The sequence below is a fragment of the Mizuhopecten yessoensis genome, unplaced genomic scaffold (genome assembly GCF_002113885.1).
Source record: "Mizuhopecten yessoensis strain PY_sf001 unplaced genomic scaffold, ASM211388v2 scaffold9847, whole genome shotgun sequence".
NCBI lineage: Eukaryota > Metazoa > Mollusca > Bivalvia > Pectinida > Pectinidae > Mizuhopecten > Mizuhopecten yessoensis.
This window is the reverse complement of record NW_018408252.1, coordinates 1,223,489-1,238,243: the sequence shown is the minus strand read 5'-3', so window position 1 is coordinate 1,238,243 and position 14,755 is coordinate 1,223,489. Positions and strand designations below refer to the sequence as shown.

General features: G+C 35.6%; 1 protein-coding gene across 3 annotated transcripts in view; it reads left to right on the top strand.

The window, feature by feature from the left end:
• LOC110458893 (sex peptide receptor-like) overlaps positions 1 to 13,791 on the top strand; it is a 149,727-nt gene extending 135,936 nt beyond the window's left edge. For all 3 annotated transcript variants that reach the window (XM_021510860.1, XM_021510858.1, XM_021510859.1), the window contains exon 2: positions 12,048 to 13,791. In XM_021510860.1, the coding sequence (XP_021366535.1) occupies positions 12,085 to 13,215 (1,131 nt within the window). In that variant the 5' untranslated portion in view covers positions 12,048 to 12,084 and the 3' untranslated portion in view covers positions 13,216 to 13,791. The remainder of the gene's footprint in view (positions 1 to 12,047) is intronic.
• Positions 13,792 to 14,755: the final 964 nt, after the last annotated feature.

Sequence of the window (14,755 nt, the reverse complement as noted above, 5' to 3'; positions counted from 1 at the left end):
CCACTTATACTTTATGCATGTACCTGTCAACGTCAAGCTCGCCACTAGCATCATCAGATATATTTCATTGAAGGACATCTTAGTCGTCATCCGGTACTATAGCCATAACATTTTATTAATCCTCGGGAAAGTATCCTGACGCATGCAAGGGAAACATGCTTTAGTTTATTTGATCACTGTGTTAATACAAACTGATTTAGGTTTATATAAGAATCGGAGACTATTCAAGACAGAGATATTCGATTCTTAGAAATGGCAAATTACTCAAACGACAAGAAGGCATTTCCTTACTAATGAAACAAATTAGTCCTTTGATCGAATTCTATGAGATAACTGCGTGTCTAAATAAAGGTGAACTCTGCCCGTATCGGTGCGTTAGACAACATGGGATTGATATTCAATAAATTGTCTCCGTTAAGGTGATTTACCATTCTACCTTCAGGTAAAAATGTTAGGTGGTAGTGGTTTGCGTCCCAGTTCCTATGTACTATCGTAGGACATTGCAACTGAATAACCCTACCAAAATCAGATGGTATTCATATAAGCAATTAAGGTCATGAGCTAATTGTTGACGTTATCACTATGATGACGTCATAATTGTTATGTTGGATTCCACTTAATCTCCCTGGTCGGATGGTTGTTCTATTTTTGAACAATCAAATACGATAATTACATGCCGAATAATTTTCGATTGAAAGTTTTCTTTGATATAAACACATTCAAAAGCATTGCAAGTATAAGTAATGCACTGCTTTCAATGCAAATTCAATGCTTAAGTGATGTTATTTTTTTGCACCTGAAGATATATACTATATTCATGATAGAAACGTTCTGGTTTCTGTAACATCTCTTCTTAAATGACTTAAAGTTGTCGATGTGTCTTTAAGAAATACAAAAATCAAGCAAAACAAATCTTTTTAGTCGAACTGTCCTGTGATTGCATCTGAAGACAAATAATCGTTATGTTCACGAGGATGTTACAACTCACCATATACGATATAATATTTTTTACCGGAAGAATAATGTTTCAGTGGTACATTAAGTTGATGTAACCCCTCTCCATACATAGCGTAATGCAATATAATAAAACGCTATTACTGTTTCTACAATTTTAGGCTATCTGAAAGACAAAGTCTTTAAACAAAATATGAGTCACCACAGCCAGTTTCAATATTCAAGTTGACGTTTTTTTTGTTTTTTTTTTACTTTTAAGGTTGTTTGATGCTTAATTTTTGTATTTGTTTTTGTGTCGATCATTTGTTGGCCCTAATGACATATCCTGTGTTGATTGGGAGTAAAACATGTAATAATGATAATTACTAATTTTTGATAAGAAGGTATGTGGGGATATCTGAAGGGCTCCCTACAGAATCGAGTATTTCCGCTGTGACCTCTTACATCGGAGATAGCAAAACTAACCTAATCTCTCCTTTGTAGTTCTTTGGACCTGCATATTTTCTGTTCTATCTTGTCCCTTGGTGCCCCTTACTAATTCATTGTCAGGATAGAATATCCAAAGGTGATGTCACTGTACCAGGGCTAACGTAATGACCTTTCAGCTCAATGGTACATAGTATTGGTCGTATCGTCGGTGTAGATGGTCGCAATGTAACCGTAGCTGTTGCAAAGGCACACCATACTAAACAAAGTATGTATAATCATATATGCCATGCACTTTAACGGTTGTTTATCCCATAAGATTTTTTGGACACTTTAAGTTATTCTTGGAATGATAACGTAAAGAACATATTTGAATTTACATGAACTACATTTACCTTTTAAACTAAAATCAGTCGTCAATCTGCAACTGATTTAAAAGTAAACAAAAATTATTGCACATGATGCAAATGTACTATGTGTTTGTCCGTTGTGAAATGGTTCTTAGAAGTTTTATAACAGAAAGTAAAAAAGAAACAAAATCAAGAAGAAAAAAAAAGATTAAATAGCAACTCCTAATAAAAGGAATTTTCCGAAACCAACCGGAGGACTAAGTATTGGAAACGCTTTTTCCGCAGAACCATGGCTTTGAGAATAAGTAAAGATGAAATATTGAAATATAATCTACATCAGTGTTCTAATGACACAAAAAACACCACGAGGCAAGATCCGCATTCGAACTCTGAACTTTAGACTGCTTAACCATCGATACAAGCGATTGAGCTATTTGGTCGACGGACGTTTCCTGGCCAAATTGTTGTACAGTATCATTTGAATAAAAGTTAAAGGGAGGTAACTGCAAATAGGAAAAATCACATAGCAGTGGGAGAGTTTCCTTAACATGAAGACATAATTCACATACAAGTTAAGGGTACTTCCTATAGCTAAACGTGTTTGTGTATAGTTCCAGACACTCCATGATTATAGCGAACATCTAACGAAGATAGTATTCGGGAAACTATATAATGAATCCTTATTATCAAGAGAAATGTTTAATGATCATGTTTTTTCTGGTGTATATCTGGTTTCCGGGATTGTATCTTGTTTCAACAAATTTATGATTGCAGTTCTCTTTCCTTTAGTAAACAAGTCCAGACCCAAGTAGGATATGGTGACAACTATTCCTTATATTACTGTATATCGCTAGACTATTCAAGGGTGTACATTTATAGCAATCCTCGCTACTTTATGAACAACATCCTATAGACGTTCGGTTGAGATACGATGTCGTTTCCAAGGTCAACAACTGTTTACGAGGAAGCTTACGTTCTCGCTCCTTGTGTCAATAAACTAGTCAGCGAAGACATAAGCTACAAAAGCAGGTATGACGTTTTGCGAGATAGTGCTGCTTTATTTGTCTGAAAGTCTTATTGTGAGGGAATAGATATAACAGCGCATCTTGAACTCTTGTTCAACCCCAGTTTTATTACATTTTGCTTTAGCTCATTTACACATAGGCCATGTAACACTGGCCAACCTGAATTTGCTCCCCAGATAACCTCACATAAGAGAAAGTGTAAAAAAAAATCTGATCATATTCATGGTTAAGTTATGATCATTGTTCCTGAAAGTAACGAGACAATTAATTTGCCTGACTTAATATGAGTACTTAAGGAAATGACGATGCGATGCTTTGTCAGCCGTAAAGTATGTTGTTGACTTGCTTTATGATGAATTCAATCAGTTTGTCCCAGTGGCTATCAAACATATTAACACGGCCCTGAGGTAATTGTTTCTTAGAAAAAATGCTATACGCAAAACTCGATAGACCGAGTTTGAGTGTAAGATGGTATGCGGTTGCATTCTACAGGGTCTTCACAGTAACATTCAAATGCGAGTTGGCTCTATCGAAGAACGTAAAATACGAAGCACGGACGAATCGCATTATATGAATCCAGCACAATCGGAGGCATACATACATGGGAGGGTATTAACACAGGCTGCACAGGATCAGTACCTGGTGCATGATAAGGGAAACCCTGCCAAATACTCGAATATTTTAATTTGCTCGGTATAAATTGATTGTTCATCTACGTATTTTAATTAACTCTGGATTGGTTGAAGCTTAATAGGGTGCTTCAGTTTCACAAATACGCCGCGGTTTATTTCAATCTTTTATTTTGGATTCCGGACTTATTTTCGAAGCTGACAAATTTTCAAATTCACTGAGACATTAAGCAACCAATGACTTGTGTCGTTCTTTTTCTATTTTGAATGATTTCTTTTTATACGACATTTTTTTTCTTTCATCTGACGAAGACATAAGCCAGCAAGCAATAAATAGAAAATAAGTTATGCATCAACACTAAATATATTTGACGACCCTCTTCCTGTTTATAAGGGCCTGTACAACCAGTAACGCAAGACAGTAATTTTTGTGTTCAACAAAAGGGTGTCTCAATACGCCATAGCACATTGTATATTTGCCGTCATCTTGCTGTGTATAACACATTGAGGCACGTGCTTAAATAACTTTTGCTGTTTGTTAATAGGACGTTAAACTAAATAGGACCTAACCAAATCTGTTTATAAGAGGGTGTTTCATGAAACTGATATGCAATTTATTTGGTGTTTCGGTGTTTTAATTGAAAAACTTTCCTTCACGTTAATGAAACATACTATAAGTTTGTTGTATAAGAAAATTGAAGTACATATAGGGATTTCTTGTGCAGCCTTTCAAGTTTTGTAAAAACCTGTTTTACCAGACATCATCGAGAAACATAATATATTTTCCTTTTATATTAACTGTTGTAAAGACGGGCCAGTCTTGGACTAATAATTTACTTGTAACTCTGAATACGATGTTCGCTGCATGAAACTTTTTTTGTACGTGTCAGGTTGTTTAGTTTGACCCATGGATCAAAGGATTACGTCTAAATCAACATGATTTGATAAAATTAATCTACAGGCATTACATGTAGGTCCAATTAAAATACAAGATTATCTAAATAGTTTAGATATGAGTCACTCACAAAATACTTAATACCGCACAATACATTTTCTTTGCTTAGGATGTATTGTTATTGGTGAATATAAATGAGATAAAAACAAATGTGATGAGGCATGCACCTTTAAGTGAATTTAATCAATTATACTTATCCTAAAAAAATGTCGATTACATTTCGATGCACTTAAAATGCAATTATAATTAGTTTTCTGAACGTAATAGATGTTCAGAGTTCACATACGAACTGTAAAGAAATTGTAGCTGTTTGGAGTCCAATATATCAGGACAACGCGTAACGCAATTAGTAGAGGGATATTGTGATACGGAAGCGCAAGGAATTAATGCGAATTTAATGGGATCCAGTGCGATATACGTCAAGTCTAAAATGTTCACATCCTGTGGGTGAAATGTCTAGCATAGTAAGATGTCACGCTGTGCGAGAACTCGTGTTTTCTTTGCCATACCGTGTCTGATTAACAGGCGTAGATACCGTTACAATTAGGGATCACCAGTTGGAGGCCTTGTCTCAGCATTGTGATAAGGTTAACACGTTTTGATATGTCTAGGGACGGGGATATGGTTAATCGCGCCGCACTGGACACTACACTGGACACAAACTTATACAGCACTGTCAGCTTAACCTTACTTAAAATAATGAAAGATGCAACCAAAAACTGACATATCTATACATATAATAAAGTAATATCTATAACTTAAAGTATATATTTTTTTTATGAATATGACATGAAGTCCTCGTGCCGTTTATCTTAGATGTAGAAGGAGTATTTTGAAAGAAAACAAATGATAATATAAGTTCATGTTGATTTCGCATGAACAAATTACCCTGGACACGACTTTTGTTCCATAACTACTAATAATATCACGCACTGGGGACGGTAGGACTTGGACGTGAGCCATATCGTGTCGGAAGCCATCAGATTCGTATGAATTATGATTTTACAAAGTGACGCCCTTGCGGAAGCTAACTTCCCCATAGAATTATATCTGTACCACGTGTGGGCACAACCACTCAATTTAGACAAAACAATTATAATGATTATCGATTCATTGTCCATGGTCTGCTAATTGGTTATATTTATCTACATATCTTTACTGCCTTCCATTGCATGGCATGCCCGTTTAATATAATCACTCTTATTGTATTGTAAGTATGCAATATCGCGTCGACCGACCACCGACCTGCACTCTCCCTGGGATGATATCTGGATACGGTACACTAGGTCCAGTGCGATTCGTCTTGTGGTGACTTGCGATTGCTAAAGACATTCTTTTATATACATGTAAAAAGTTATATAATCATCATACATCAGTTGAAATATAGGAAAAGACGAAAAAGAAAGCGATTATCTGGAGGAAAAATGACGAAAATCCACATCAAACAAATGTTTAACAAGCATATCGTACAATGCTTGTGAATAAAGCCATTTGTTAGATAACATCGGACTAATGTTTTGTTACACCTCATAAGTGTAATAACGTATGACGTTATCTGTAGTATATGAACTGTGGTATTGGGATTGTACTGTAAACATAAACAAACCTAGTCAAAAGTGCACTTCGCTCTATTTGAATTGATAGAATCTTGGACACTTTTGTTTGCTTTCCCGTGAATCGGACCATTTGCGTTAGTAACGGTCAGTAATTGAAAAATATGACAACCTTTGACATGTTGTAGCTTAATGTATTCATGCTCCATGGCGAAGTGGGAGTGCTATTGCCATCGGTTGACAAAAATTCAGCTCGCAAGCCTCTATAGGATGGGCCTTATTATCTCTTTAGATATATAAACATTCGGAATCATTTCAGTCACAGCTTGTAGCAATTGCCGTGAAGAACATGTATGGACAGATGTGAACACTTGATGAACCAATAATTGTGGATTGAGAAAGTTAATAAATATCTCAAGAGTGATGCATTCCAAGAAACAGAATAGCGTTCTTGACGGAAAGTTCACATTTTAAATTCTATTGAAGCAGAAGAAGTTTATAATCGTCCTTAAGCCTATATCAGAAGCATCACCATGCCACTAATATCATGTCACCAACGGTACGTATCAGCAATTTTTGTAACTGTCCAGCCTTCTTACTATATATGTGACTTTCTCCAAAATATTCATATGTGTTAAAACTTTAAACATCTTGTATTTCAGTCATAAATATATACGAGGTTAAGTGGATATTACCAAATTTCGCAATTAATTTAGTCGGGATATTTATAATTGTGATGCTTTTCTGAATTGAACACGCGAAAATAATTTCCGAGATAATAAACCTGCATACCGTTAACGAATTACTTTACTCGTGCATTCCAAAGATTTGTTGTCAAACACATGAAGTATTATTATTTTTACGTCGGGATTTGATGCATCAGCCTTTTATAAGATAAAAAAAACCAGTAATATATTTAATATTGTATATAATGGGTAATTCTTGCAGTTTACATTTTACATAGGCTTTTAGAGTAATTATAACGTTGCATATTAATTGAGAATTATGCCATATAACAAGTTTGAAGATGGAGCGTAACCCGAGTCATTATAAAATAGCCCTATTAGATATATGATTGGCGTTTCCTTTGCCAAAAATGCGATTGCATTTCAGAAAAAAACAACAAAAAAACAGTTGAGTAAACAATTTCTATTTGATGTTTTTCTGTTTTTGGTGGAGTAGTCTTGCTGAAAAGATATCGAAAATATCCAGCGTATACAAACACACTGTACACGCGCATGTATACTTGCATAAAAGTACGCGAAACCAACTGGTTGGAAAGTTATTCAAAAGAGGTTCCAATTCTGTTTAAAAGTTACAGAATGTTATTGTTGTTAAGAGTTGCTTGGCTACAGTTATGTATAAAGTGTATAAATACGTTGATATGCTTAATTCAAAAGTGTATATGGTGTATATAAGCATGTTATGAAAGGTAGAATAGATAGAATACAATATAAAGGAGTATAACAAAAACTTTGATACACTATTCAAATGATAACTCATTAAAACCGATATGCAATTTACAGGAATTAGTGATTTTGTTCTTTGGAAAACAAATCAATGGTGATGATGAAACTAAGAAATACATTTTTGATATATGTATATTGTGAAAGGCCCAGTAAACAACAGTTACTACTTCATATAAGCTTAAGAGCTTACCCATCCGGAAAACCTGGTCCTGTTCTTCGTCTGCTTTTTCTACATGTAAATAATCCCTGTGATAAAAGTTTGCCGCATTTGCTATGTTTCCTTTGAGATAATGGTATATTCTCTTGTGTTTTTTCATTCAAACGTTTTCCCACTACTTATCATTTTTATAAAACGAACTTAAAGGAGTTTTATGAAAGTCAGATAGAACGGGTATGTGATTTACCTATACATCGTATTTGTATTAAAACTTGGTTTCATATTACCAGACGAAAAAACCCGACCCAAGTTAAACAATTTACGATGAATTTGCGACGTTTTATCACAGTGACTGGTGACGTCATAGTAATTGTTGCACGTAAGTACGTGGAATATGGTCAAGCTTAATATGTACAACTGTATATGTTGTTTTAACTTCTCTCTGTTTTGATGTATATGTATTCCAAGGCAAAGGATATAAGAATCTTTGACATGAACTATTTTTGGGGAAAAGTATGGTCTTTGTTTATATTCTTGAATGATTTACCATTGGGAAGATTAAAAATTTCGTGCATTCATTGGAGAGCAGCTCTGTCCCGTATACCGAAACATGACACCAGAACATAGTATGATTTATTTAAGGTTGTCATGAGGGTACGCAATAGAATTAAAATCATCATTTATCTTGTTTAAATGTGAATGATTTACTTGTCTAGCTGGAGATAGAAAAGTGTCTACGAGTTTTTTTCCTCGGTAATGTGTCTGGGTAAGACAATATACAAGGTAGCTGACACTTGCGAAAGCTGATACTCCGTGCTTGAGAACGTGTCAAGGAAAAACAAATTGAATTTTGGGGCAACGATCTATATTAGAAAATTTAATAAACGAAATTTGGAATCTGAGTCCTTGAGAGGCTTTGGAGACATCGAATATCTCCTTGCGCACGTCAAGTTATGGTTGGTGTTGGTCAATTCGATTGGCAGCAGTCTCAAGTGGGATTTAAGGGGTTATTGGTCAAATTGACACACTCGAAATGGAATTGAAATTTCTCGCAGGAGTATTAATCGTTACGTATTCATTTCAATAATTAATTAACGTGTACTTAGCCGGGAGCTGCCTCATCAAGGGGATACGTAGCGGACTTTTGAGTGATGTTTCGTTAAGGATATATACAGTGGCATGTTGAAAATGGCACACGGAAAGGGATTAACAGTGCTTGGGGAGTGGTGTCAAAATAAGGATATACACGTTGACCTGTAGAGTGATGTCTCGCTAGTGGGATTCTCCGCTGTCTTTTAAATGTGGTACTTAGGAAAAACTAGGGAGTGTTTTGTTCGTTTATTTGTTCAGTATTTTGCGTTATCGCAACAATTTAGAGACAAACGTTGAATGCGCTGATTATAAAAACGCGTTAGGATGTTTATAATGCACCAACAATGAAAAGTGTGCTTGATATCATTTCTGTGTAATTAAAATACGATTATTTACACTCAATTGCTCTTTACAATGAAATATGACTCATTTTAAGAAGTCGTTTGATATTTAAGTATTTTTAATCTGTTACGCCTTTTTACCTATTTAATTTTAGTGTGATCTTACGGTGTTTTCTGGCTCTAAATGAGTTAAATGTTAGATGAGCCTCAAAACATCACATAACCAAAATATTAAAAAAAACTTGCAACACCCAAGGTCATATGAAAACGGAGTCTATAGATAATAGGGCAAAACAGGGCAATTGTAATGTGATGTGAAATATCATAGCCTTAATTACGGATCCTGACTTTCCAATGATCGCAATATTTGACAAAGCGTAGGGGAGAAGATAAGGGTTGAAATCCAAACTGTTGTAAACAGGCAGCAAATCAAGCAGGAGGCATCGTAGAAAGCATTCAATTCTGCAGCATAACACGATCATGCATTTGAACACGTCATGTTTCTTCGCACAACAACAAGGCGTTAGACAACAGCAGTTAGAGTGTTGTCAAAATAAAGGGTACATACTGGTCTGTGTTGTGATGGGGAGTCCTCTACTCGTGGAAGATTAAATAGACCACCATCGATATGCTGCCCCCATTGCAACACTTTACTCATCTTTCCTTTCTAACTTTTTCTTTCGGTAATGTTTTCTGAGGCATCCGTCTCTCTCTCTCTCTCTCTCTCTCTCTCTCTCTCTCTCTCTCTCTCTCTCTCTCTCTCATATCCTTTATTAGCGATAATTTTTCCATACATATAGTGGCAACGCATGTGTAATGATGTACCTGAAATACGATGAAATGCGTTTTAACGGGTCCAATATTTGTCGAACATGAACAGAATAGGACCCATGTGAACATGAGGCACCCTGCTTTTCATTAATCATTATTTGTTTATTTCCATACTATCAAGCGGGGCTTTGACATCTGTATAAATGACAGTTAATGAGGCTTTCCGATCATTTCAATTCAAGCAAAACATGTCATATCAAACACTACAACCGAATTATTTATGAAATGCAGGATACAACGGAATTCGAAAGGGTACAATGTAATAAACCATCACTCCTTTATATTTCATAAGAAGATACACAGGAGTGCTTTCAGCTTGACTTTAAGCTAAGAAATTGTTTATCCCTTGCCTTGTCATTGTAATATGAACGGATGGAGTGTCAAGATATCATGTCTAGTTAAAGACGTTGGATTGGTTTGGTTTTAATTTTAGCGGCCTATGAACAGCTAAGGTCATTTAAGGACGTACCTCCATGTGTATTGCGTACGCGTTTATGTGTGCCGGAGACAGGATATGTTGGTGTACTTGCCTCCCTGTGATAGCGTGGATCTGATGCCGACTTTATAGTGCTATCTCACTGAAATACCATGCCAAAGGCACCCAGCACAAAAGTATGCCCAGTCACATTATACTGACAAATGTCATTAATTTCAATGACATTGAACTTCAAGGTGGCTTCATCGTGGCCCTATCTTTTATGAACAAGGTCTCATGCAACCTTAAATGTCGTAAGGACGAAATATCGAAGATACTACTTCATACCGAGAAACGTTCTCTGCTGTTTAGTTTTCACCTTTTTGCCATCCGTGATGAGGGCAATTGTATCATCACAACATACACTCGTAAACATCTTAAAAAAATAGTTATCAAATTTGAAGGACGAAATTAAAACTCGGCGAAGATGGATTTTTCCAGCGGATGACGAAAGTAAGACTTGCTGCATGCAAATGACCTGGAATACAGTTTGCTGTGACATTTCAAATTGCTCTTGATTGTCCCATCTCCCACGGGCACAGTTGTCTTGCTCTAATGTTGCGAGCGTGCAAACATATTAAACCAAGTAGCAAAAGAATAGTCTAAAATTCGTAAGATGCTCCCGATGGGCAATGTAATGTAAAAAGTCTAATTTCAACTGACAAACTATTTACCGTGTATCATTGTGTCTAGTTTTCATCATCAAAGAATTGTTGGTGATTATTCTGTTAGCATTTAAATAGTGCACTTCAATTAAATTGTATAAAAACAACAGATTTTTCAAAAATGTGGCTTTATCTCGCATTAGTTTCGTCCGTTGAGCTTGATATGGGAGACCATGTTTGCCGATTACTTTTGATTGTTTTGTAATTTGACTTGACAGTCAGGCAGATGTGATAAATGATTTTGCCGAACATGCATCGGACGCTTCAAAATACAGGCATTATTTTACAGTTAACTGTGTATTAATGCATTCTGATTTTAGTGGTTCAACGCTATCAAAGATCATAGTTGTCACTAAATCGTATTTGAAACAAAGGGCAATTGCAAATATCTTCTTTGAAATAATCCTCCGAAAAGCTCAACAATTCCATGAGGCATTTAATCGAAATATGAGCGGAGATGCTAATCATTAATAGTTTTACAATGTTTTTATTTCTATGTCCTTGACCCCAGCAGGTTTAGCTAAATATAGACATGATGAATCATACTGCAGGCAAGGAGTGTGTCTCCTTTCAATTACGAAATAACTTAATCTAACACAGATATAAACATAATCAGTTTCTGATTTAGGAGAATATTTACTAGTTTTCACGCAATTCGATAGAATGAGCGTTCCTTATTAGTACCGTATTTCTAATATTTCTAATATATTCAAATACCTTAAAGTGCGCATTGACACTGGCAGTTTGTAGCATTTGACTAGATTTAATAGAAAATTTGTGGACACAAACATTTCTGTCTCTATATCCACATCAATATATTATGAAATACATTTAGTTCATCCGTTGTCAGAATAATGTGACAGGATTGAATATTGTGCTGGGTGCCTTCGGCATGGTATTTCAGTGAGATAGCACTATAAAGTCGTCATCAGATCCGCGCTTTCACAGGGAGGCAAGTACACCAACATACCCTGTCTCCGGCACACATACACAAATGCACGCTAACACAACACACATATAAGCACGGCCTTAAATGACATTGGCTGTTAATAGGACGTTAATCATGTTCAACCAATCATCCAACTAATCGTTTTCACATGTTAATTATCCTGTTGTATATTGCAGGTTCTCGGCGGCCAATGCCTATTGCGAGTACACGACGATGAGAGAGAACCAGACGGTGATGGGGAAAGAGCTGTTTTCTTTTGCCAAAGGCTACGCGTCTTTCCACGGCTACGTCAGTATATGTGTCTGTGTATTTGGAATTGTCACAAACATCTTCAACATATCTGTCCTGACCCGGCGACACATGCGCACACCGGTAAATCAGATTCTGTCGTGGTTGGCGGTTTCCGATGTCTGTACCATGATATCTTATGTACCGTTTGCATTCCACTTTTATTGTATTCATCCTTCCGGGAGTAAATCAGCAGCAAAGAACAGCAAGGCATGGATGACGTTTATGATATTCCATATAAATCTAACAGCCACAACTCACACTGTATCTATATGGCTGTGTGTGTTGTTGGCTATAGTCAGATTCCTTCATATAAGATCGCCCACAAAAGCCAATTCAGCACGATTAAAGAGAATTAATCAGTCTAATATTATGATTTTGATAGTTTACATTGCAAGTGCCATCATTCTCATACCTAATTACATGAGCAACGAACTTCTACAGGATACACTACCGGATAATAACGAAACGATATATGTTCTCAGAGATTTAAAATTGGGTAAAAATGATACAGAAATTCTGGTTCTTGTGAACGTTTGGATGTATGCCTTCACAGCTAAGCTTATTCCATGTTTACTTATGTCTATTTTTGGATCCCTGCTTATATATAACATTCATGTGAAGCTTAAACAACGAAGAAAAGTTCTACAAATATCTGGTGCCAGTTCTTTACGTCTTTCCGAACATTCCAGAACCACGAAAATGTTAGTGGCTGTAATCGTTTTATTCCTCGTCACAGAACTTCCCCAGGGAGTTCTAATAGTTTGTAGCGCATGCGTGGAGAGTTTCTTTGACACTGTATATATTCCCTTGGGTGATGTCATGGATATTGTTGCACTTGTAAATAACGCGGTTAATTTTATATTGTACTGTTCAATGAGTACGAAGTTCCGAGAAACCTTTGTTCATCTTTATTGTTGTTCCTGTCATCATGTGCGAAAACCGCGAGAGAATGGATATACTCTCACCGACAGGATGGCAAAATTAGATTCACACAGCAGTAATAATAACGACCATATTCACCACCACCACCACCATCACCATAACAACGTCTAACACGCACGCTCCTCGTACCTGTCATGGAGTCGGAGGGGATTGTCCATAAAGATTTTGATCAGAAGTTTTTTTCGCCGGTGATTCCGGTGGGTGTTTTGCATGTGACAAGGAGAATAATAAAACTAAACGGTTTCATAAGAGTTATCCAGTACTCTACCTTGATTTGACGTCTGGCAGACAACATGAGCATTCCTAAGTAAAGAGAGACATTGAGACATATTCGGCATGCACATACTCCTGACACTCCCCTTTGGACCGATTCTGAATTTACCCTAGTACACTAAAACTTGAATTTATTTTATAATGGTTGTGATTTTAAAATATTCTAGCCGAGCCAATGTTGTCTTAGGAATGTAGTTATTTATAGACACTTTATTAAATTCATTCCTTGTAATTTAATTTGATATGTCTGACTGGTTTTGTCATTTTAAGCATGTAAAATGTCAAAAGTAGTTTCACCCGCTTACGATTTCTGTAAGTGATTTTATGTAAGCAACGATCATCTAAGTCCAGTTATTCATTTTTACAATGTTAAGTCTTAAAGAATATTTAAAAATAAACTTAACAGTTTATGAATTTCCTCTCTATATGCGATCGTTATAGATGCTTGTATATGACGGTTTCCATTTTTTTCAAAATATTTAAGATAAAAAAAGCTTCGGTAAGCTTTCGGTAAGCTTATCAGATTTGGAACAACCGATCCCTGACATATTTTAAAATTGATTTAGTTTGTTAAGAACCATCAACGTTCAATGAATATGTTAAGAACCATGAGCTAGCACTATTGTTGACGACTGTTGATTACAGAAATTTATCGTGTATGAACGACGTAAACAGGCAATGTCTCTGTGAAGGAAGTTGTTTCTGTTAAAGATAATTGATGTTTTAACAATGCTAATTGCAAAGTTCTTTATTCTGTCTTTATAGTGTATGGATTAGAACAGTAACATTTTATTTATATAGCATATTGATTTTAGTTAAAACATTTTTACTGTATAGTGTAGGAACTATAATAATAACATTTCTTTTATATGATTTATGGATTGTAATAGGCTCCTCGTCTAAACTAATTAGGACGCACCTTGACAACCGAATTAGAAAACTTATTATTATGAATTGATATTCGGGCCGAGTTTCATTACATACAAAATTAATTAAATTGTTGGATCCAGTAAAATTGGACACTCTGTGTGATACTAATTATCGGTCAGATTAGAGAGGGTGTCATAATATTCAGGTTTATATTTAGTATTGTTCATATGAATTGAGATAACAGCATTTTGTTGGATTATTCATAATACATAATGACAGAATACAAAGGAGTCGGATTACTCAGAATTTACTCTAACATTTTAGGCAAGTTCATTTCTTCATGCCTGCATTTTGTCCAATGGTTGTAATTTGGACTCACACGATTAGGTAATTCTGTAAAAAGCAAAATTTAATTTTAATGTTATGATAACTTTAACTTAAACAACCTTGGAATCCATGATGTCCTGATATAACAAGGGTCAAGATCTCAATCACACTTAAAGCCAAA